Source organism: Drosophila gunungcola, assembly GCF_025200985.1.
Source record: "Drosophila gunungcola strain Sukarami chromosome 3L unlocalized genomic scaffold, Dgunungcola_SK_2 000014F, whole genome shotgun sequence".
In the NCBI taxonomy this organism is placed as follows: Eukaryota; Metazoa; Arthropoda; class Insecta; order Diptera; family Drosophilidae; genus Drosophila; species Drosophila gunungcola.
In genome coordinates this window covers 1,411,392-1,434,786 of record NW_026453182.1, presented here as the reverse complement: position 1 = coordinate 1,434,786, position 23,395 = coordinate 1,411,392, and the positions used below count along the sequence as shown (strand labels likewise).

Sequence of the window (23,395 nt, the reverse complement as noted above, 5' to 3'; positions counted from 1 at the left end):
GTATTGTATCACTTGACACAAATTATTTGTTCATAGTGGTTTAAATAATAACCTTTCGAAAGTTAAGACAAAACATAACATAATTCATTGCAATTATTTGCATTTCACAAAAGAAAGTCATAACCACTAAAAGTATTCCTTAAATAACTTAATATAACTATGAAGAGCGTCGCTGATGCATGGGTTTGAGTGCATTTAAGAACTTTTCATGAAAACTGGAAAGGTCTTTTGCAATATTTCGCAGGACGTCGAGGGTTTCTCTTTGAAGGGCCAACATTTCTTCTCCCACAGCTTTGGTCCGTTTGCGCTTATAGCGCTTAGAGCTGAGTTCGGGTAAAACAAATTCCACTGTCGAATCTGATTCATTTTCCGAATGGATGCTTTCAGTTGCTTTACCTTCAGAGAAATTGCTCTCTAAAAGGAATGTAAATAAAGAATGAAGTGTCAGATTAAAGAAACTTTGTCATTACTTGTGCATTTTGCTTACCCAAACGCAAGTTTTTTGATGGAATTTCATCTTTGCTGTCATCACTCACCTCAGCATGCGACCGTTTGCTGTTATAGCGATTAACTTCTGGCTCAGGGAACTCAAATTCAATGGATGAATCTGAAGCTTCATTATCGGATTGTAGTTCATTAGGTGATTTCTTTTGAACAGGTATGCTTTCTGAAACAAGTAATCGCATTAATTTAATTAATTTTCATTTAATTTACAGAGATGTTTTTGTTGTTTTTCAAATGATAGCATATTTACAAATAAAAATTAAACCTTATCATTACAGCTTGTAACTTACCTTTATAGCTCCACTTTGGCATGCTATCTGCATCGCTTTCGAACTCATAGTCATTGTACTCCATAATATGCCGCATTTGGCAAAAATACTCCCATTTAGAGCGTTTAGTATCTGATGAACTAAGCGTTTGTAATTCCTTGCTGTACGAAAACAATAGGCAAAAAGAATATAAAATCATATACTACAGTTCTGATATTACTTATGTTTTATTACATACCGGTATCTTTTCTTCATGTTGTCCATTTTTGCTTTTACCTCAACCATAGTAATTCCGTCATCCTTCATGGAAGCCGCCATTTCTCTCATGATATGAGAGTTTTTGCGACTTCCATAAAAATCGGGAAGGTTTTCCATCCACATTTCCAAAAGGCATTCTGTAGCATCCGGCGTCCACACAAAATACGCTTTCTTTGAAACAGGTTCTTCATTGCTCCAATATGTTGTTGTCATTGCTGACATGTTATGTATTCACACATATACATATATAAATCTATTTGATTAATTATTATTTTGTACTATTGGCGAGAAGTTACCTTTTTTATTCCGCGGCATTATGTCCTCCACAGCTGTGAATTTGTTGATATTAGTATTACAGGTGGAGAGACATCGATGACAACATCGATGTTATCAAAACTTCGATCCTATCGATGTTTGGCAGGGACAATCGATAGTTATACATCTCAACAAAATGTCGCCGTTACAAAAACGATGATTTTGAAATTCGAACTTTTAACAAAATTTAACTGAGGAATATATATTTAATTTGTTTGAAGTTTCTCGTGCATCAAACTCAGTTCGTCGATTCTGGTTCCAATAACTCGATTAATGCATACCAGGGATAAAGCCAATTGGAAGTTTCAGATCCGGTTTGTACAAAAATCTCCAAACCAAATATTTTCAAAAATAATAACGTAAAGATGGTAGTCAATGGTAAATAACCCGTACAAAACTAAGTTTTGTTTGTAAATCAACTTCAGTGTAATAGGGTTATATACAGTACAATTTAATCTCAAAAAGTTGCTTTTTATTTAAGTTTTGGTCAAAAGTGTGCGATTAATCAAAGAGACTTTTTCGACCCTATAAAATACATCATCTTGATCATCATCACTTGACGAGTTGATATTATCTTTTCAAAACATGAAGACAACTGAACAAATATTTAGGAAAACATAAAAACTTTAATAATCTTTTACAAGGGGTCAACAAACAATTTATTTTGATGTATTTAACATAACTAGAACTTATTTACGCAATCCTTAACGTGTAAATGTACGACAATTTATTTGCTGCAAGTAAAATGTGTAGATCATTATTAGATTTTGTTGAATAATTAGGAATTAAAAATATAAATTTGGGTGAGCTAAAAAAAAGAAGCAAAAATTCATCTTTTGAAAATAAAGATAAAACTGCTGAAAACATCCAGTAAATGCGGAAGCTGTCTACAAAAGCATGATTTATGATGCCAAGAATAGATTTGTTTGAAGCTTTAAAAGAATCCATATAGCGCCTTAAAGCGTTGGGCAGGTAGTAAAAAGTAAAGTATTATAACATCTATAATTTGGCATTTATGCCAGCATATTTGTGCGATAACTATAACTAATTTGGTAGGCACCTGGTCTGAAAGTACTTCTCATCAACGAAGCGACAGAACTCGACCAGGTGCTTGAACTTCTGCACCGTCTGGGCCAGCGCCATGTTGGGCAGATTGGTGGTCAGAATGCTGAAGAGGTGGCCGAAGGCGATGGCGTCCAGTTCACAGGGCTGATCGCCATAGAAGAAGGGCGTATCTGGTGACTCCTTCAGCTTATATTCGAGGGTCTCACAGCACTTGGCAACCTTCTCGATGACACTGTCGATGTCCAAGTCATCCCACTGGTAGACCTTCAGCAAACGCAGAGCGTTCCGCCGCTTGCCATAGTTCTGCATGTGGTTGAGTGGCCAGGGAAAGACGACCCCATTCCTGGGGGCCGTGACCTCCTTGTAGACGCGCTCGTTCTTGAAGCTAATGTACAGTTCGGCCATGGTGAAGATGTTCTCCACCAGCGACACATAAGTGCGCATATCGGCCTTCTCGTCCTCGTCCTGCCAACTCCCAATGGCCATGTCCTTTTGCTCCACAAAGTTCACAATTGGCTCGAACTCCGCAAAGATAAATGCCCCCGCGCGGATGAAGGGCAACTTCGTCATCCTGCCGCCCGGCGACATGTGCTCTGCATTGGCGCAGGATCGGATTCCAAAGGGCAGGTTGCACATCTTCAGGTAAGCTTTTACCGCCAGACAACTAGCGTTTTCCGGCAGCAGGATCTGCTCCGCCTCGTAAGGCTTTTAGTTCGAAATGCCATCGAAATAGAAGAATAAAATTAAAGGAACTTTGTTTTTGTTGAACCTACTCACCTGGTAGAGGGTGGCGTCTTCGGGCCACGGCTCGGCGGCCAGTTTGTCGGCCGTGTTCAACTGGCTCAGTAGCTGGGATGTCATTTTCTAAATTTCCACACAAAATTCGACGATGAAGTAATAAACAGCTGTTTTGACAGCGTTGCCAGACTGGGACGACAGTACGGCCGTTTAAGTTCAACAGATGAATACCGCATATGTAATATGTAATTTTTTGTTTTGCTAATTTAATCATTTAAAAGAAAGAGTTGTACGGACTGTTATTTCCTATTTAATTATTTAGTCGATAAAAGTGCGTGACCGTTAATACTTATAGTTCTTTTTTAAGCCCAGTTAACATAAAATGATAAATTAAAGAATATCTTGAAACAATTTCTTTTTATTTATTTAATTGTAAATGATTTATATTTTTAATTTACTAAGAAAACAAAAAATTAATGTTATTGTAATCATATATCTTTAATAAAATTAAAAACGTTTATATCTGTTTCACTTCCTTAACATTTTTGTTGCTAAAGACAGCTAAAGAAACTAACTAATAATAGTTTTGTACGCAATATAACAAGTTCTAATATTTTAACGACTTTGGTTAAATTTTCACCTCCAAGTTTAGTTGTCACCAATATTTAATGCATAATTCAAATATAATGCTTACTTGTAGAGTGGACACATTTTTTTATATTTTTGTTAGAGATTGATAAACATCGATGATGCCAAACATCGACAAGTTCGATATTTTGAAAACATCGATGACATCAATGTTTCTCCACCTCTAATTCTTATTTCGTTTTGCCGAGTGTTTTTCGTTATATTTTGCTTTGTTTAAAAGTTCGTAAGCGACAAATTGTAAAAATATTAAAAATCTTTATTGTATTGCATAAACTGCTGGGCACCCGACACCACACAAAATAGTTTTCACAACAGCAAGGTTTTGGATAATTTTGCATATTTGAAAGGTGAGAGCGCGTCGTTGGTTTGCGAGTGTGTGTGAGTGCTGCGTTCCAATGCATGTTGTTAATAAAATACTCGAATTTAACTATAGTTAGTTGATAGTAGCTAGCGTTGTTAGCAAATATTTGGTTATCTGCACGCCAAGGACCACTCCCAAAAAATTGTACTTGAAAATCAGTGACGATTCATGTGCCGGCCTTAGTGTGCATGTGTGTAAGTTACTGTGTGTGATTCATACGTCTGGGGTCTTAACATTCTTTATCAAAAAAAAAAAGAAACTGGCATGGTTCGTACTTTTTCCCTGAAGTATACCCACACTTTCGCGGGGGGTCGTCTATCTCTCTTGTTCTTGCTCCCTCTCCCTCTCCCCCTTCCCCTCTCCCGTCCTTCCTCCAATTCTCGCATTTTTGTTTGGAATTTAAAATTTCTGTTTAATTTGGTCAGATTGTTCTTGAAATTACCTTTTCTCACCCAACCTTAATTATTTCAATTGTATTTATTGGCCCAAACTTTCGTTGTTAGCCCGAAAATGTTTATTATCTTTTCGCTATTCCCACACATACACAGAAAAAAATTGTAAGTGATTTAAATGTAGACTTGTTATAATTAATGCACAGTACAAATAAACCTTAAAAAATTTTTAAATTGCTCCAAGTTTTTAAAAATCACCTAAAAAGCCATTTTTACAAAATGTTTAACGTGTTTTTCACTTTTATAAATATGTATCTTTTTCAAAATTAATTAGATTTCTTGAATAATTTTCCTTGTTTTTCTTTGAGATATAAAATATTCATAATCAGATAGAATGTAACAAAAAATTAAAAATTATATTAAATAATATATTTGTAAATACACTAAAAGGAAATATAAACTGGACATCAGAAAAAAAATAGTTTTTAAAGTGATCTTTATTATTAATTTTCTGTGTACACATGTTCCTGCAAAATCGTTTTTATAGATACAATTTTATTATCTCACAACAACTTGATGTCAAGTAATAACATTTCAATTTGATGTACTTTTTTCGCTGACCGTATATACCTATTAAGCCAAATCTGGAGAACTGAGAACCATTATTGGCCCAACATTTGTTGAAAATAGACATATAGACGTTAAGATAATGAAAAACAAAGCAAGATAATAATAAAGGCGTTGGCGAGGGGCGGAGGGTTATCGGTTTTTGTCGCCCGTACTGGTCAATATTATTCAATGCCGATATCCGCTCTCTCTCTGTCTATCGTAAGCTCTGGCCTTATCTGCCACTCCGTATTTGGTTGGACCTTTTTTCGTTTCCCAAGAGAACCAGCTGCAAGCCGACCGCCCCTTTGCCACGCCCGCTGCCAATCAACACGTCAGTTCATCAATGCGTTAATAATTGAAATTTAATCAATATTATTGAACGGGTTATGAAGTGGCTAACATTTGCTCGAAACAGAAGCGTTGATGTTGCCAAAAAATGAACAAATACTCTGGAAGTGTACTTAATGATAACGTAATTAGCAATAAAATGTATTCCATTCGTTTTCTATATAATCTGTTTTTTTTTTTTAATATTCTACAGTCTTGAGTTTTATCTTTGGTTATATACTTGTTTAGCTTTTGAAAAATAGCCTACAGCCTTTAAAAATTGTATTTTTGGGATAAAGAAGCAAGATTTCACCGAATAATTATGGTGTTTAACGATCTTACTTGTCAAATTCAGAAATATTTTCAAGTTGTTAAAATATCAAAATAAGCAAATCATGGAAAACTCCAGCATTCCTCATTGATTCGTCATCACATCTTCTGCAAAAAACGGGTTTCCCGCTTTTTTGATTCAAAAATACTTTAATGCTTCCTGATACTATGTACAAACATGCAGGCCACATTCTTTTATATATATAACAATATCATTATCGTCAACATGTTACTCACACTACTAAAAATATGCCTATGACCCACATGCTTCTCTCAGAGAGACTGAGAAATACTAGAAAAAAATCTTAAGCAGCAATTTAACAATAGGACTGACAGAAACTAAGACTCACGTTTCTTATTTAAAAGTAATTGATTGATAAATTAACAATTGCAATTGGACAGTTCTAGGTTAGACGCCATGGCCGAAACGGAGACGAAGCACCACCCCGAGCACCACGATGAGGATGTTCATGATGCCAACTACCAGGCACCGCCGGAGAAGACCATCGAGGAGATAATGGCCGCCGATCAGGAGGATGAGAGCTTGCGGCGCTACAAGGAGGCCCTTTTGGGGGCCGCCCAGGCCGAGAAAATTATTGTTGGTATGGCAGTACTGCTTCAAATATATAAAACCCAGAGTTTAAAAGATCTTTCCTTGTTTTCAGAACCTAATGATCCTCGGAAAGTGATTGTTAAGAAACTAGCTCTCGTCGTAGAGGGTCGCCCCGATATGGAATTGGATCTTACCGGTGACCTTACGCAGCTCAAAAAGCAGGTACATATTTAAAACCGTGTATGTCATTAATAATATGCACTAACTACCTATATCGACAGCTTTTTGTGATCAAGGAAGGTGTACAGTACAAGGTGCGCATTGATTTCATTGTGCAACGCGAAATTGTCCATGGCCTTAAGTATGTGCAAAAGACTTCTCGCTTGGGTGTTAATGGTAAGTGGGTCAAAATTGATTAGCCATTTTTTTAAAGTATGGCTTTGTGGCAGAACTCATAAAATAAAACATAGTTCATTAAGCTATGTTCCTATTTTAAGCTAAGTAGGTTTTATTTAGTTCAGATGTTCTTTTGATTTTTGTTTAGCTCATCGTCTAGTCGAAATTGTTGGTTATTAAGAGGTGTAATAGAACAACCATAAGAAAATAAAGAAAATTTGTTTTCACAAACTCTTACCAAAAAGTCAACTATAAAAAGCCTTTGAGTTCAAGTAGAATTAAGTTAAATCTAACCGTGACATATATGCTGCTGGTGCTTGTGAATACCGTACACGATTCCAGCACTTTTGGGACTTCAATTTTCCAGCGGCCGCAGCAGAATTGATAGTTTAACGCCTTAGTTCTTCATTCACTTTTGAGCGGAACAGTCGCATCTTGTGCTTAGAAATAAATATGGGAACTAGCTGGTTTAATGGCACGACCCTTTTGCTTGGATTTTGTAGTGCTGCTTATATTTTGTTTTTCACATTTGCAATATTAACTTTAGTCATGTGTTAACAATAACTTATGTCAATATCCTATTGTCTCCAATGCCAAACCCTAATTTCGGATTGTTTAATTTTTTAAGTTGTGGGTAAGATGGCGCTGGATGTGCTAAAATGTAATTCCCTGCTAAAGCAAGTATTTTCGTATCATTCTGTAGTTGACAAAATGAAGCATATGGTTGGCTCTTACCCGCCAAAGAAGGAAATTCAATTTTATTTGACGCCAGCCGAGGAGGCCCCCTCTGGCACATTTTCCCGCGGCACCTACTCGGTCAGTTCGGTCTTCACGGATGACGACAAGCATATACACCTGGAGTGGGACTGGACCTTCGAGATTAAAAAGGACTGGGCCTAAGAAGCACATCAAACCGCACACACACACGACATACGCTTTTTGTTTTGCCCAACAAGTCTTGTAAATGAGTTTATTTTTGTTCCAAAAGTGTAAGCGAGATTTTCCAAAATGCAATTGATCTTCAAGTATTTTTGTTAACGGTATTAAATTTTAACTATTTTTGTATCTAAAGTGTAATGTAAAGCCATGATAAGTATTTTTGATACCCATTGCTAAATGAATGTGTGCAGATGATGAGCACTTCTCGCCTAAGTCCTCGTTAATAAGACGCCAAGTCGATCAGTCAAACAAGTCAAAACCAAGTCAAGTCACTAGGACAGTCAGTCAGTCGTTTGGTTCTAAATGCCATTGCCTATGTTTAACATACATTTTCAAACACAATAACATTGAGTAATGAACTTTAAGAAAGTTGTACGCATTTCGCTATGTATTTAAAATTAATGAACGGAAAGATTTATGTTAAATGTACGATCAAGTCCCCCGAACTAAAGGAAACAATACCCAAAGATGATTTCCGCATCGTGAGCATCCATTTAAAATCAAGAAATTCTAACTGTTAAATGTAACTAAAGCTTATTCTTTAAAATGCATTTGATGTTTGTGGAGCATGCAAACACTGAAATCTACATTATTCTAACTATATACTGTCTCTGTGTATTTTTTGTGTACAATAATGCGAATGCTGATTGAATGCAACCGAAGAGCAATAAAAAATAAAATATACATATTTTAAAATGAAAGTTGTACGTGTCTAGTTACATTGGGAAACATGAAATTAGCTGAAGATGAGTAAATAATTTATTTGCTAATATAATATTTATTCTTTATCAAAAGATTATACACTTATTTCACACTTCGTATTGCTTATCATTTGACGTTGCCAAGGGATAAACGTAAACAACACAAATTGTTGTCAGAAGGCAAAGCCACAACAAGAATTACCCATACGCCATGTGTGCCAATACTAACCATTTGTTCAAGGTGTATAAGAGAGGAAAATCAGAAAACCAGAGAGCAATATTAAAGTTTACTTCTCTGTTTACGTTCGGCTCTATCAACATGTTTCACAACTTTTGAGGCCTGTTGCACTTGACTGTGGCAACTTGTTGGCCAACATTCGCTGCTTTAATAAAGAAAATAATAACCACATTTAAAATTCCAACGCACATTTGTCTTAGGAATCGCGAAAACCTGCATGAATAAGTAAAACTGCTTGTTCGGAAATTGAGTCTGTTGCCAGAAGGAAAATCGCGTAATTTAAGAAAAACAACAGCAATTTGTTTTGTTGGTGAGTGCGCTTGGGGCATTCAGGTGTTCGACCAACCTTTGAGCCTGCCATTTTCCAGGATATGTTTCATCAAAAACTAAAAACGTTGTCTTGGGAGCAACATTCTTATTTATTTACTTGATTGTTTTTATTAGGTGAAAAACAATTACAAAATAAGGTATTATACCGGAACATCCTTAACTCGAAAATTCTTAAAACGAACCATTTTAATAGTAAAAGCACTAAGAATACATTTTCATAAAATTAAACCGGTTTAAAAAAAAAATATTTTTTTTTTTAATTTAATTTTTATAGAACTTATGTTTATCAATCAAATTCAAGTTTTTATTTGGGTTTTTAAAACAGCTTATTTGATCTAGCAATAAATCTAGCTGAATGTGTATATGTGTAAAAATGTTCAAATGTAATAACATATTTTCGGCCGCCAATCAAGCGATTGATGGGAGCACTTAAATTTTCAATTCATTTTGATACAGCATCCCAATAGTCGAGTCCGAATCGTTTCCTGCTAAATTCAGCTTTATAAAGTGCCAATATCTCTGCAACCAGCACTCCCGTCCATCTCTGTCCGTCGAGGATGTTTTGATTGACGGACGGGCCGTCGGACTATAACCTTCGTCCGTATTGTTCATTCCGTCAGGGCATTGTGTGCCTATGTGGCCTTTTAGCCCGATGCTGGCAATTGTCCACCGCCTCCTTTATGGTCCATTGCATCCGGGGATAAAGTTCAATGAAATTTGCGGGAAAACCCAAATGAATGCAAAAAAAACAAGAGCTGCTAGAGTGGGGATAATAAAGAAGAAATGAAATGAAATAAAAAGGAAACCAGAAAACGCAACAGGCTAAGTGCACACATGCACACTCTAACGAACACATGCATACGCAGGCGGAAATGCGATTGGCGGCCATTTTGTCCGCATATTGGGAAGACTACCATTTGGTTTTAAACACACAGTGGGCAAAAAAATTTAATGGGATTTGTAATTTCCATATATCTGAAATGTGATTACGTTTTATAAAAAAATAGATAAAATCAAAGCAAATTAAAATTTAAAATTGCTGGTATTTAGCATTTTTTTTTATTACTCTTACTATTTATTATTTTTAAAGGATAATAAAGTTTATTTGCTTTCGTCAGATTGGTAAAGTTATATATTTCTTCGCGTTTTGATATCATAAATACTTAATAAAATAAGTGCCTCAAATTCTTAATAAGGTATTAATAGCGCTTGTACTTAAATTTTGTGTTTAAACATTTGTAAGTTACTAAAAAACAAAAAAAATTTTTTTATTGCTCAAGTCTTGTTTTGCACTGCATTACTGTCAATACACTTATTGGCATCTGTTGCACTGTCAAATGGCTGGGAATGCCATTAAATGCAACCGATGTCAAGCCGCATAAGACTGGTTCGAAAGATTGTATGTGCCTGCTCACTAATGGGCTTTGGATGTTTGCATTTTGTCAGCTATTTACCAATTTAAAATAGTTTGACGTATTTTTATCAGCTACAAGTATTTAACCAATTTTTGATTGGATGGGGTTCATAAATTAATAAAATACCAGAGGTTTTTAAGCCAAATAATAATACGCCTGAAAACAACGCATTTGTCCATAAAATATGCAAAATCTGACAATCAAATTAAGCCTGTTCATGTGGCAAAATGGAATTTATATCTAATTCAATTAGATTCATTTTAGAGCTTGTGTATGTCTACCTTTATTGGATATCCTCTGCCTCTATGGCAAGTTTTGCTAAGCCTATTTAAACATAATTAAATCTTCCAAAGATTTTAGCAACTTTTTGGTTTCTGCTGGTCTCTAATTTAGTATGCGGGTCAGCACACGGAGCAACGTGCGAAAGTTGTATCCTGTTTTCTGCCAGAGGCGCATACGTGGCGTATGATGAATTTTATTTAACATTCGCAGGGGACGTCAGTGGAACTAGATAAAAAGCAACTGGGAGCAACTTATTGTTTTCATTATTTCTTTAATAAAATTTTGGCGTTTAGAAGATGGAAAATAGAGCATTAGTGTACAAAAAAGCATGATGTTGAAGAACATTTTTAAAAAATTTAATGTTTGAGTAAATTTAAAAATAATAACATAAAAATAAATTAGTCAATTTAAATAAAAAAGGCTCAATGAAGTCAATTCCTTTTGATAAAATCCAGAGTTTTTACTTTACCTTAAAAAGTTATTTCTTTTTTTTGACATCGCCTTTCGGTGCCTTAACTCGTAAATGTTTTAAATCGCTCTTTTTATTAGTTTATTACTTTTGTGCCCCAGTGAACACACGCAAGTTAAGCAACTTTAATGAGGAGAGTTGAGCACGTCAAAAAACTGCGGAGTTAGCCATCAGATTTATGAGTGGCCAGCAGGACATAAAAACACAAACACCCACAATTGGCATTTATTTGTTCAAAGCTCTCCTTTTTTATGCGTTTGCCCCCGCTGGAAAGCAAAAATAATTTGCGTTTATATTGAATTTGTTTTTTCTGGGTTTTTCGAGGGAGATTCAGACGAGAGCCGGCAAAAAATTGCATGATTTGTGAATATATTTATTCAAACGTTCTTGCGATGTTCCTCTCATTTACATTCCGACATTGATTTTTGCTATTGGCAATCCACGTTAATATTAATATTATTCGTAAATTTTTTGTGTGAAAGAGCTGTGGGGTCACGGAAAGTTTGATGAAAGATTGAACCCAATAATTCGACCGGTATGTACCCAAAATTTATCTATCTATTGGATCTTAAAGCCATGTCAAATGTGATTTTAAATCTATTCGTTAGAAATGTTAAACACTTTTGCAAAACAAATAAAAATTTAAAATTTTGTTTAGTTTTGTATATACTTTAATGGCAAAGCAGTTTGTCTTTAAATTAGTGAATAATTTATTTAACCTGTGATCATTAATGTTTATGGCGTGTACCCAAAAATATGAAATATTAATTCAAGCAATTTAACCCTAATTTCAAACTTGTGAGACAGTTCTGCTCAAACTTGCAGGCGAATGTTTCAAATATCAAGGGACAAAGTAGTCTTTCAGGCGCTTTAAAGGACGTTGTCAACAAGCTGTTGCCACAACACACAAAAACACATACAGCTTTCAGCAAGTTAATTGTCTACCAAAAAGCACAGATCCCGAGGCAGTCCTGTGTTTGTTATCGTTGCGAATTCTGCTTTTGTTTCTGTTGACTCTGCAGTTCTTTAATTAAGTCGAGCACTAATTAAAGAACATTTTGTAATTAGGCTTAATATCCTACACAAATGTCGACTTTTTAGCGATATGGTTCCAAGTATGTGAGAAATTTAAACAATATCTGACCTAGCTGTGGCTAAAATTGATTTTCCCTCACAGGAATAGCTTTATTGACTGTGACCCCCAGTAGATGGCATTGACTGACATTTAATAGCCGTTCATTAAATTATGATTTACTTGTTTTACTTTCACGGTATCCACCAATGTCGAAGAAGGCTGAACCTTCAAACTGATTTACTGAAAAAGGAATAGGGACAGCTAAAAAGGGCTGTCTGTTTAAAAAACATAAAACTGTTAGTAAAAAATGGCTTTAATTCGCTTAATTGTTTCTTTCTAAATGGTTCTTTCAATATTGAAAATTCCATTTAAAAGCGCTACTAACATAAAGTGATTATCAAATGTATCCTATATATATTAACAAATATTTTCATCAAACTTAGACATTATTATTTTTAAAAGCTTAAAATATATTTTTCAGCTTAAGAAAAGAAGCTTGCAGTAAAATATATTATATATATATATATTTATTTATTTATATATAAAAATCAGTCCGACTTTCTTTAAGCCAATATTAATTTATAAATATTATTTTAGTGTCTAGATTAAATAGCGAATGTTAATGTAATGTCGGTTTAAAGTCTACTCCGAGTGTCTACTATCTTGTAGAATTTATTCTTTTTAAATCATAGGAGTTATTACAGACTCAGGCTCAAGCTGGCTAAATACCATCCATTGGACTGGCAAGAATATTGCCGATGGGACTAGGGACTTTCCACAAGGCTACCTGTCGCTTTCCTGTCTGAAGTGGTCATCCTTGTGCCAGGACTAACTTTGCCAGGCGGCGTGCGAAAGTAAACATGTTTTGATTTCGATCTGGTCATGCATTATGCATGCCACCCACCGGGAGAGTTGTCGAATTCCACCATGACCTAGGGGGGTGGCTATTTCCTTTGCCATCTTTAATCTTTCGAGGCAGACGAGACACCTTTATCGGGCAGAAATATATGCAAAGTCCATTTGAGCCTTCAATTAGTTAATTTGCCTTGATCCCCGGGTACTTCGGTCGCCGGTGGCTTTACACATTTCAAATTGCCTTTTAATGGTGGCTGATGCTTAAAGCTGCTTTTATTTTTGTTTATTCACCAGTTGAAATTTCATTATTATTTATGCAAATCCAAAATTCCCCAGCAGCTTCATGAAAATGTTGCCTGCGGATTTTTTTTTGTTTGGGGTGTATACCCCACAACCTAAGGTATGTGTCACATATATTCTGCGTGCTTTCGTCGTTAATAATTCATTGGTATCCAAATGAATTTGCGGTAGAAAATTAGCAATTAATGTTAATAAAATATAACGAAACGATATGATATACATAGGTAGATATACAAACTTTTAAAAGTATAAAAAAAATAATCTTGGGTTCCAACGAACATCTGTATTGTTTAAGACCTTAAATGTTCTTGTATATCTTTAATATTTATCAACCCCAACAAAAAATGGGTTTTCTATGTTATCTATCATTAGTTTCAAAAATTTGGAAAATCAAAACTAGTTGTATAATGGCTAACTTTGCGGACATCTGTTGCCCAGGCTCTGTCAAAGTTCATTACGTATACGCCCCGTGCTGTCAGTCGGAAATTGCACAAGTCAGCAAACACACTGCAACCAAAGTACTTGCTTTGCGCAGGTGTTTGTGTGTCAACAGAGCAGTTCAAACATTTTCCTACACTCGGACAACAGGATCCAAGGGTTGAAAACGAGTGTTGACAATATCCTGCTAAGCTAAAATTAACAGGGAACGAACTGAGCTGCCAGTAAGTAATTTAATTTCAGGAAATTGAGGTTCAAGTGGTGTTGGTGTCAATTGCACAAGGTACAAATCAAAGTTCTATTAACTGGATCCAGCATATCCTGGCGATTAAATGGGATGACTTTAGTGTAACCCAATCGTATTGCCTTAGATTTTGTCTTGGAATGTTTTTGATTAACTAAATACGGTTGTTAATAAATGATGAACATTAAAGTAATTCCGTTAACTGGTTATCTTGTACAATTCACAGGAAAATGTATTTTAAATGCGATACGTGTACTTAAACCAAATGTATTATTATTCACTATTGATAGTTTTGGGGTCATAAACAGTTTGAGAAACTAAAGTTTGTGGCAGATCAAGATCGTTAATATTCGAAAGAATAATTTTAATATGTAATAGTCGCAAGTAATTTATAAGTTATACATTATCTTGATAACAGCGGCACAATTGCAAGTTGTATTGCACTCTCAAGAACATACTCGAAAAGATTAGAATAAATGAGTTAAAAGTTGGAACTGGCTTTTATTGTTTTTCTTATTGCTAACCGTTCGATTTTATAATGATTGATTCATTGACTAGTCCATATTATAAGCTGATTACAAACACGCCACTAGATAGGAACGCCTAATAAAAAAATATGGTCCCCTTTACAAACTATTTGTTTTGTAATTTATTTATTAGTTTCTTTACATCCCATGCATTTAATATACCTTAGCTATAACAATCGATCGAATACTAAATTACCTTTATTGCATTATTTTGCGTAGTTCAGTACACATGCACTTCTGCGAGTATCTTTTTGAGCACTTTAACTTATGGATTTTCGTTAGCCTTGAAAAAGGATGTCAGTGAAACTCATTTAATAAGGTAATTAATCTATTTGCTTCTAAGAATTCTCCGTTGATTTCCACTTATTAGCATAAGTTGAGCTTAGCGATGAACATGAATACAGTTCAAATTGCTAGTACTTTAATAGTCAGATTTCACATTTTATTACAGTTTTCTTATAAGCCAATCTTTTTGTGACTGAAATAACAGATTCTTTTAATGATAAAACTAACTGTATAGTTCCTTACTTTTTTTAATGATATAATAACATAATTGTTTTTAAAACTATGCAAAAGTTTATAAAAATATTTTTTCACCATATAACATAGAAATGTAATGAGAATTAATAATGTACAGTGTTGTATATCCATATGGTCTTCGGTTTTAATTTTGTATAATTTAAAAAAGTGTTAATGGCTAAACTCTGTTGATCAGTAGTGCCGGCGCCAAGAACTGTTGCTGTATTTTCAAATGAAAACATGAAACCCAATCAGAGCGTTCTCGCAAAGCCATTTTACTCTCCCTTTTGAAAAAGTTACGCTCTCGAAAATGATTTGACAAGGTCGGCAACATGTTGCTGTGTGAGTGAGTGGGGTTCAGCCTGTTGGACTTTTGGTTGCTCAGTCTCAGTTCTGATTAGAACGTGGTCGGGTGCGGTTCGCTGGCGTTTTTGGAAGCGGTATACCAGCGCTTTTCATCGCACGCGTTTTTCGCGCGTTTCCTTGCCAGTCGTGAAAGCAAGTGTGCTAGTGTGTGCTAGTGTTAATGTGAATTTTTTAAACAAAGTGTGCCATTGGGAAATGTCTCCATATTATATATGCACAAATATTTAAATAAATATATTTATTGATACATATGATTGGTAGTGAAACAGCATCAACGAATCCAGCACCAAGCAATTAGGTATTTAGAAAAAATGTTTACTTAAAAAAAGGAAATAACCAACTTGATATTTTAAATTTATTGAACATATGAATGTTTAATGAAAAACGAATGGAAACTTTTAAAACACAAATTTGTGTTTATATTGTTTAGTGTTTTATATAGTTTGCATTCATAAACCTATTTACTCTCATCATTTAACTTTTTTAATTATAGTTAAATTATGAAAGACAATGTGTGATTTCCTTACAATTCAAAACAAAAACTGATCTAACAACAAAGTGGAATGTGCGCAAAAATACAAACCGACAAAACTAAACATCGAACTTGGGGGACCGGCAAAGTGTTTACCCGCGATCTGCTTTCATATAATCAAGTGTAACTAATTGCAAAGCTCAATAGCAACTGAAATTAGCTAAAAATACAAAAATGCGATGCGGTACCGCGAGCACACGAATCTGAATGGGTAGCGACAGATCGAAATATATTCACAGGCCTCACTCTCGCGGTTCTTGATAGTGCTAATCTGATTTCGGTTTCTATAAAATATTTATTTTTTTTTTGAATTTTTGATGGCTGTTTATTAATTAAAAAAGACCGCAGCAACAACAACAAGTGTCCCCGAATTAAAAGAAAAATTAATGCTGCTTTCAACTTGGCAGCTGGTAGCGAAATTCTGCGTCAGTTCTGGTTGTTATTGTTGCTTTTTCGTTTTTTTTTTTAGTGGTTCTTTTTATTTGCAATTTTTTTCAACGGCCGAACGAGTTGATGATCGCCTATGTGTGAATGTCTGATGAAAGAAGTGATACGAAACATATACGAGTTCGTTTGTGTATTTATTTTCGTACACAACTGCGTTCAAATATCTGTGGCAATGTATATTTATTTAAAAGCTAACATAGATGATATATTAGTTTTTCGGTAGAAAACGTATATTTTAAAAGTTTTAAAAGTTTTCCGTTTTTTTAAAACGGAAATAATGAAATATAAGTGTTGTAGAAATACAGCACTCTTCGTTTACCTTTACGTTTTGCTGAATTTTAATATAAAATAAAATGTTAAAATAAATGTTAAGCTACCACTATTATTTTGCACACATTTGTTTATTTATTTAATTATTTTTTGAATTGTTTGTCAGTTGACTTGGGCATTATCAGTATTTATAGTTGCATATCTTTTAAAACATTTTTGGCTCAATAATAAAGGATTTATAGGGAAAAGCAGAATGTAGGAATTTGACATCTTAAGATTATCCTAAAATGTGCAGGTACATACGTTCATACATAAATCACACTTCAAACAATGATCAAATACAAACAAATTTTTTGAATTAAGTTGATTTTAATATCAGCTTAAATTGTTTTAAAATTCCTAAATGAATTGGAATGTTAACGCAAATTAATTTAATTTATTATGCAATTAAATTCATTAATTTATGTTGCTAGTGTTTCTTAGTGTCAAAAATGACCTTTGCCAATGTCCTTCTGTTTATGTTTCATAATTTCGAAATATTTTTAAATCCTAACCACACACTTAACAACACCAACTCATCTAATTCGTTTGCCAAATGCCTTTGTCTTTAAATAAATCAAGTTATAAAAGTGTTCTCGCAGATTTTGTTTTGGCTCACGGCTCCGCATTAATAAATTAACGCCCCCACTCAACGTTCCTCATTTTTTCCAGCTTTTATTTTATCTTTATGGCAAAGAAGCGAGTTAAGATTCTATAAAAAAGTGTCATGCTTTGTATATAAATATGTGGAAATAAAAACCAAATCAAAGCCACTTGGCATACATATGCTGCTTCGATAACGAAATGAAGAAGTGACCTGGGCGGAGTTATTTTCGGGGTTTTTGGGCAGGCCCATTATCAAATGGCGATACCGTCGATAAAATACTTTATTAAAGCCGGCAATAAGTCCAATGAGACAAATTGTATTTTAAATTTTTTTTTGTCAATTTCATTTTTTTATTTCCTTATCAAAAATCAGCAAATTATGAAATGATTGGCCAAACTGCCTCAAAGTCAATGAAATGTTTGACTTATCACAAGTGTTTAACTAGGAATGAGTAATATTGGTGCACAATATGTATTAAACGAAATATGTACTTATTTGTTGTATTCCTCACCTGTGAGTCATTATTCTTTGAAAAAGTCTTATCTCCTTAACTCTCTATAGTAGTCTACATTTTAAAGGCCTTATCTCTTTTTTTGTTTAAAAATATAGTGTTAATCTAATTTGTTAAATTTTGTATTTAGCTAATTTACAGCATTTACAAATCCAGTATTTTGCACAGGCCCTCTATTCGCTGTACACTAGCTAACGAATCTTTAGACTATATCAAAGTTTCCCTATTAAATTTTGTTCCAATATTAAAAAAAAATAATAGTCAGATATATATTATTTTAAAGATACTTTAAATGTTGGTAACTTATATTATCGGGATTCTAAAAATTTGTTGCCTAGTGTTGACGTTTGTATGTTTTGCGTTTTCTTTGTGCACATTTCCTCTGTGACTTGACTTTGTCAAGTTTAAAAAAATTTGTGAAAATTGCGTTTTTATTTACGTACACAATTGCAGCGGCAAATGTGTTTGTTGTTTTGCCTTAGGTCACACAGCTTCTTATTTTCACAAGATCTCCGCCACTATATAGTATTACCCGTACATATGTGAACGAAGCTTATTTATATTTATTTCTCGTTTGAATTTAATTAAATTTGCACATTTGTGTTAAATTTTCAACACATGTGTCTCTGTCCGTCTCTCGTGTTTGATGTGAGTATGGGTGCCTATCTATGAGGGACTTTCTGTCGGTCGGCCGATCTGTCTATATGTCCGTCTGTCTGTGTTTGTGTGCCCCCTATGTGTCAACCTAGACGCCTAATCAAACAGCAACAACAAAGTTGTATCAGCCGAATTCCAATCCCTGCACTGCGAGAAAAAAGGTGAAAAATCGGTTTGTTTTTTACAGTAATAGATTGTATAGTAAGTTATTTAAAATAAAATAAATAAATAGTTTGGTTATTTTTAAGACAATTCTAATATGAGAAAAACTAAGTTTTTCACTTTTCCTATCATTGTTGCTTTTATAAATTTCCACATTTATGCGGTATTTTAAATCGTTTTAAATGTTATTAAATATGTAGTGTAAGCTGCCGGGACGTTATATTTTTATAATAAAAACTTTTTAATAATTCCATTTTCTCTGTGTAAAAGAGGGAAGACTAGCAAAAAGAAGTATAATAAGCATATATAATGATGGGGAACGAGAGCAAAGCAAGCTGAAATAAACACACAAAAATTAAAATTGCAACAAATTAAAGACAAAGGGGATGTATTAAAACATTTTCAAGGAATCATTTGAAAACATCATAGATTTTAAGAGTTTATAAATAACAAATACTAGTAAATGTTTCGTTTTAATTAAATGTAATTATTGTCTCGCTGCCAGACTAATGTGGGAAAGTGTTTTCGAAATTGTACGAGGAAACGATCTGTTATAATTGATAAATTACAAAACGTCATAGATCATTCACATTAAATTAAGATAAAATGGCAAGAGCTGGTACATTTATGCATCAAACTCAATTGCTTTCAATTAAAGGTTTTTTTTTTTGCTTTATTACACTTATTTATTTATTGAACAATTTCCCTTTCCCAATTTCCCTGTGAAATCTCAAAACATAAATAAAACTTTTACTGTTCTTTCTATATATTGCAATGGTCGTTCATGAATTGTTGTGCCATTTACAACCTTAAAATGTTTGATGGTATTTGGAAATATGTTAATTTAATACGCAAAACATTTGGTTTTAATACCAAACTGTTTGAATTACAAACTGTATTAATTACATTGCAATGAGTATTAGCTAATTTGGATATTCACAATTAAATTTAATTAAAATTTAAAATATGGATTTACGGCCTATTACGCTCAAACTAAAGGATATATCGTAAATTTAGAGCATAATTTGATTAATATAGCCTTGTTATCCTTTGGTTTACATTACTGCATTTAAAATTTTCATTGTGGCATCTATATTTATACGATTCTGACGACTTTTTGTGATCTTAAAATTGTTCTCCTCCCCTTATTTTCACTTAGATATTTGCTGTTGGTGTGCAGTTCGCTTGCGTTAGTCGCCAATCGTTGACGTAAATAATTTGCAGCTTGAACTTTGTTGAAATATAGCCACTACACATTTAAATTATTGCAATCAATTTCAGAGCGCAACGAATTTGTCGAAAGTTCTTACAGATAGATTTGTAGGCATTTCCTTTCACACTTGTCCGACTAGAGAATGTCAAATGATCGAGCCACATTTTTCAACAGATTTCAAATTGATTTATTTGCCCAGGCTTTTTGGCCATAATGCAGAGGCCGCAGCCTCGCGATGCCAGAAGTCGAAAATTGATTTTATTCGAATAGCTGAGGCTGAGCATTTGCACAAATCTTTGGGCTGGGCCGCTTCACTGGTCCTCACCAAATCACCAAATGGGCGCGAAATTTAATTTTATGGCAAATCAAGTTTGTCTTGCACATTGCGCAAATATTTCATTTTGACACACAAGTATTTTGGTAAATTAAAAAATCCAAATGAATTGCACTGCGCCCGCAATCTTATTCCAAAAGCCGCGTGAAAAGCGATTTTCTGCAATTCACCAACTCACAATGTTTGCCATTGTTTATTTGCATTCTTAATTACCTGTTGTTTTGCTTTGGCAGCCGCTTGCCTTTTTTCATTCTTGGCTAAGATTATTTTTAGACTTTTGATGTCGACGACTTTAATGGCCGACGGTAGCTAATAAAATCGCTTAGCACATGTTTCAAACATTTCTTTTGGATCCATAAATGAGCAATTAAGGCATATCTTAATGTGATCATCCCAGCTGCCAATGGTTTAGCGGGTGCTGGAGAGACATTTAATTAAATTGTCCTATCAAGGTCTTTTTACTTATGGAAATGTCGAGAATGTTCAGAAAATGCTGCTTCCGAAAATTGTAAAAACTGGTATAGCCGGCTCAAATTGGTTTCGATTTGCCGGCCATTTGGTTTTATGAGAATTGCACTCCAGACACTTGAATGCGTATATTGTTAAATATTCAATTAATTACAAAATTGCTGTCAATTAAATATGAGTCAAATTTTAAAATACTGAAGTCCTTCAGCATTATATCATAGATGATTTGTACGTATATAAATTACTTATATGTCTCAAGTCAAAACTTCAGTTTATATACACAAAAAAATGATTGATACAATTTAATTTCTTTGTAAATAACAAAGAAACAAAAAAACCTTCTTTGTAAAAGAGCTATGAAAGATGTTGCTGTGTAATTGCTTCTTGGGCTTGTTAAAATAAGTGGTTTTGTTATACATACATTATACGATTTCATTAGCATCCTCTTGTAATGCCTCTTAATTAGCTCAACTACATCGCCAAAACCTAGTTGATGTTTTCCTTATAAGTAGTTTATGCATTCCCTGCCAAATCAAATCAAACACCATCCAGCAAAGCGGCAAGAGTCACGCATCCACCCACCAATTGCAATTGAAGGCAAGATGAGAAGTGCCAAGGCAAAACCACAGAACTAGGGTCTTGAATCCACAAGAACCGCCCAAGCCACACCCCCTAACACACACACACACCGCCTACACAAACACACCCTTCACACACGCACACACCTCTTAGAGACACCCCTTATATACACCACCGCCCAAATACACACGCAACCGAAAGGCGGTTACCCTAATTCGCATTTAAATGGCCCTCTGTCTGTGGACGGGAAGGTTTGGCTAATGAATCAGCATTCATGGGGCCAAGCGCAACGGAAATATACATACGTACGTATATAATAGCTGCTCCTCATTTATTTTATTTATATTTCGTTTTTGGCCAGCAATTTGAGCTTAGAAAACAAAAATTAGCCCTCTATTGAAGAGTTTTGGGCAGCTGCGGTCCAACGTGGCGCATACTCGATGCCGTTATTGCCGGCCACTTGGGTCTGTTTGCCAATGAAGAATGCAAGAGTGCACTCCATCTAATTGAACCCAAAAACCCTGTGCACACAGTTCTTTTGTGGTGTTCAATTAAGAAAGTTTCTATGAACCCGAAGTTTTGATTCGCACTTTTGTTTCCTTCAATGAGGCATCTCTAAGACATTAATAATTTAGTGTTTAGCTTGTTATTTGGAAAAAAGTTTTGGGCAGTTTGCGGAAAATTCAGTGGAAATTGTTTGTAATACGCAGAGGGAGTGGATTTTCGTAAAAGTTTGCAATTATTATTTGACAGCACAAGAGATGAAAGCCGAAATATTGAAACTGCTTCCTCTGAATTAAAATTAAATATACAAACTAAAAAAATAAAGTAATAAATCTAGACGGTATAAATGTTTATTAATTTATCATATCAAGACATTAAAAACTGTCATAGAAATAAGAAAATCAACTTTTTAAATTAAATTCATTAACGATAGTTGTTACAGAAATTGTGGATCTGAAAGGGACCTTAGGATTTCTTAGTACTTCGTTTTGCTAATAAACAGATGCTCAGTTTTATGACCGTTTCAACAAATGCTTTAACATAAGCAAATTTGCAGATGACCCTTTGTTGATTAGAACATAAAACAGAGATGATGAGAAAGTGTGAAAGATTTTAGGGGTGCTTAATCAAAATTAACGGTGTTTACAACAACCGAATACTCGTAGCTTTATCGATTTGAATTAAACTGATTTGCGCAACGTACCTAACAATGATGATTTATGCAGCTGTTCTTCATTTTTACTCACCAACATCTATTTGTATATATCCATCTTTAACACCTTCATCTGCAATGTGATGTATATTGTGCGCCAAGTTTGTCCAATTATATATAAATGATGACAAACGCACGGATATGATAATTCTCATCCCCACTAAACCACCGGGCGGAGGTGCTCAAGTTGAAATATGAGAGACAGCCTAGGCATCGAAATCCCCGAAAGCGGCGGAAAGAAAACTTTTATCACCCCCAACTCGTCGAAACCCGATGGCAATAAACACAGGCGTAATCATTAATCATACGCGATCAAAGTCAAAGATACAAAAAACAGACACACACACGTATAAACGGACCCATTGACACACTAACACTGGCAAAGACGCTTATTCAATAAAGTATACAGCTAGAAAAAATGTATAGAGAATTGTTTACTTAATTTCTTTAGATTTAAAAAAGTTTCCAATATTGCATAATAAAAGTATTTGACTTATTTTCTATTTGACTTGCGAAAAAAATGTTTTTATTAAATATTTTGTTTCAAATTTTTGTTTTGGTCAAATTTTGTTAAAATTTAGTGAACAGTTTTTAATAAGGTAGAGGATTTGAATTTCTAAAAATTTCGCAATTATTATTTGACAGCAGAATACAATTAAATTAACAAATTAATAATATAAATTAATAAACTAGACGATTATAAATGCAATTTCACATAAACTTTAAATATTAATGTATCAAGTTGGTTAAAAAAAATTATATCTATACCAGAATAGTTATTTAGGCTAGTGATTTTTTTTCTGTGCACAATTGTTTGGGCAACATGCGTCGTTTTTTTAGATGGATGGTTGGGGGTTACTTTAATCAATTTCAAACAACAAACACAGAACTGGAAGC

The 23,395-nt window shown here is 34.1% G+C and overlaps 5 protein-coding genes across 10 annotated transcripts in view; 3 read left to right on the top strand and 2 right to left on the bottom strand.

Moving 5' to 3' along the window:
• Window positions 1-34: 34 nt before the first annotated feature.
• On the bottom strand, window positions 35-1,473 carry LOC128260031 (uncharacterized). Its single transcript, XM_052992715.1, has 5 exons — window positions 1,328-1,473; window positions 1,012-1,246; window positions 795-934; window positions 488-667; window positions 35-414 (listed from the first exon to the last, which is right to left on the bottom strand). Exons 1-5 carry the CDS (start codon window positions 1,344-1,346, stop codon window positions 158-160), a joined length of 831 nt encoding a protein of 276 aa, XP_052848675.1. The 5' UTR covers window positions 1,347-1,473; the 3' UTR covers window positions 35-157.
• Window positions 1,474-1,981: 508 nt separating this feature from the next.
• LOC128260207 (metaxin-2) lies at window positions 1,982-3,338 on the bottom strand. Of its 3 annotated transcripts, none has more exons than XM_052993021.1 (3): window positions 3,189-3,338; window positions 2,344-3,116; window positions 1,982-2,080 (listed from the first exon to the last, which is right to left on the bottom strand). In XM_052993021.1, the coding sequence occupies exons 1-2, from the start codon at window positions 3,270-3,272 to the stop codon at window positions 2,391-2,393; spliced, it is 810 nt and encodes a 269-aa protein (XP_052848981.1). In that variant the 5' UTR covers window positions 3,273-3,338; the 3' UTR covers window positions 1,982-2,080; window positions 2,344-2,390. The 3 variants fall into 3 exon arrangements, with proteins under 3 accessions (XP_052848981.1, XP_052848982.1, XP_052848979.1); XM_052993022.1 differs by having other exon boundaries at window positions 2,407-3,116; XM_052993019.1 differs by lacking the exon at window positions 1,982-2,080 and having other exon boundaries at window positions 2,335-3,116.
• A 612-nt stretch (window positions 3,339-3,950) lies between these two features.
• On the top strand, window positions 3,951-8,405 carry LOC128260208 (rho GDP-dissociation inhibitor 1). Its single transcript, XM_052993023.1, has 5 exons — window positions 3,951-4,144; window positions 6,219-6,418; window positions 6,482-6,591; window positions 6,651-6,765; window positions 7,469-8,405. Exons 2-5 carry the CDS (start codon window positions 6,235-6,237, stop codon window positions 7,663-7,665), a joined length of 606 nt encoding a protein of 201 aa, XP_052848983.1. The 5' UTR covers window positions 3,951-4,144; window positions 6,219-6,234; the 3' UTR covers window positions 7,666-8,405.
• LOC128260214 (uncharacterized) lies at window positions 6,784-7,536 on the top strand. The gene is made up of 2 exons (XM_052993029.1): window positions 6,784-7,399; window positions 7,469-7,536. Exon 1 carries the CDS (start codon window positions 7,219-7,221, stop codon window positions 7,321-7,323), a length of 105 nt encoding a protein of 34 aa, XP_052848989.1. The 5' UTR covers window positions 6,784-7,218; the 3' UTR covers window positions 7,324-7,399; window positions 7,469-7,536.
• Window positions 8,406-15,481: 7,076 nt separating the features above from the next.
• Window positions 15,482-23,395, top strand: part of LOC128260205 (adenylate cyclase type 2) — a 47,039-nt gene continuing 39,125 nt past the window's right edge. For all 4 annotated transcript variants that reach the window (XM_052993016.1, XM_052993015.1, XM_052993017.1 and 1 more), the window contains exon 1: window positions 15,482-15,761. The gene's annotated coding sequence lies outside the window, so the exon portion shown is untranslated. The remainder of the gene's footprint in view (window positions 15,762-23,395) is intronic.

What these genes read in the sequence shown, in the direction of transcription:
- LOC128260031 (XM_052992715.1), bottom strand. An exon ending in AACATGAAGAAAAGATACCG is followed by an intron (nt 935 to 1,011) that starts GTATGTAATAAA and finishes GTTTTCGTACAG; the next exon opens with CAAGGAATTACAAACGCTTA. An exon ending in GCCAAAGTGGAGCTATAAAG is followed by an intron (nt 668 to 794) that starts GTAAGTTACAAG and finishes TACTTGTTTCAG; the next exon opens with AAAGCATACCTGTTCAAAAG.
- LOC128260207 (XM_052993021.1), bottom strand. Translation starts at nt 3,272, where the DNA reads ATGACATCCCAGCTACTGAGCCAGTTGAACACGGCCGACAAACTGGCC. An exon ending in AAGACGCCACCCTCTACCAG is followed by an intron (nt 3,117 to 3,188) that starts GTGAGTAGGTTC and finishes TCGAACTAAAAG; the next exon opens with CCTTACGAGGCGGAGCAGAT.
- LOC128260208 (XM_052993023.1), top strand. Translation starts at nt 6,235, where the DNA reads ATGGCCGAAACGGAGACGAAGCACCACCCCGAGCACCACGATGAGGAT. An exon ending in GGCCGAGAAAATTATTGTTG is followed by an intron (nt 6,419 to 6,481) that starts GTATGGCAGTAC and finishes CCTTGTTTTCAG; the next exon opens with AACCTAATGATCCTCGGAAA. An exon ending in TTCTCGCTTGGGTGTTAATG is followed by an intron (nt 6,766 to 7,468) that starts GTAAGTGGGTCA and finishes ATCATTCTGTAG; the next exon opens with TTGACAAAATGAAGCATATG.
- LOC128260214 (XM_052993029.1), top strand. Translation starts at nt 7,219, where the DNA reads ATGGGAACTAGCTGGTTTAATGGCACGACCCTTTTGCTTGGATTTTGT.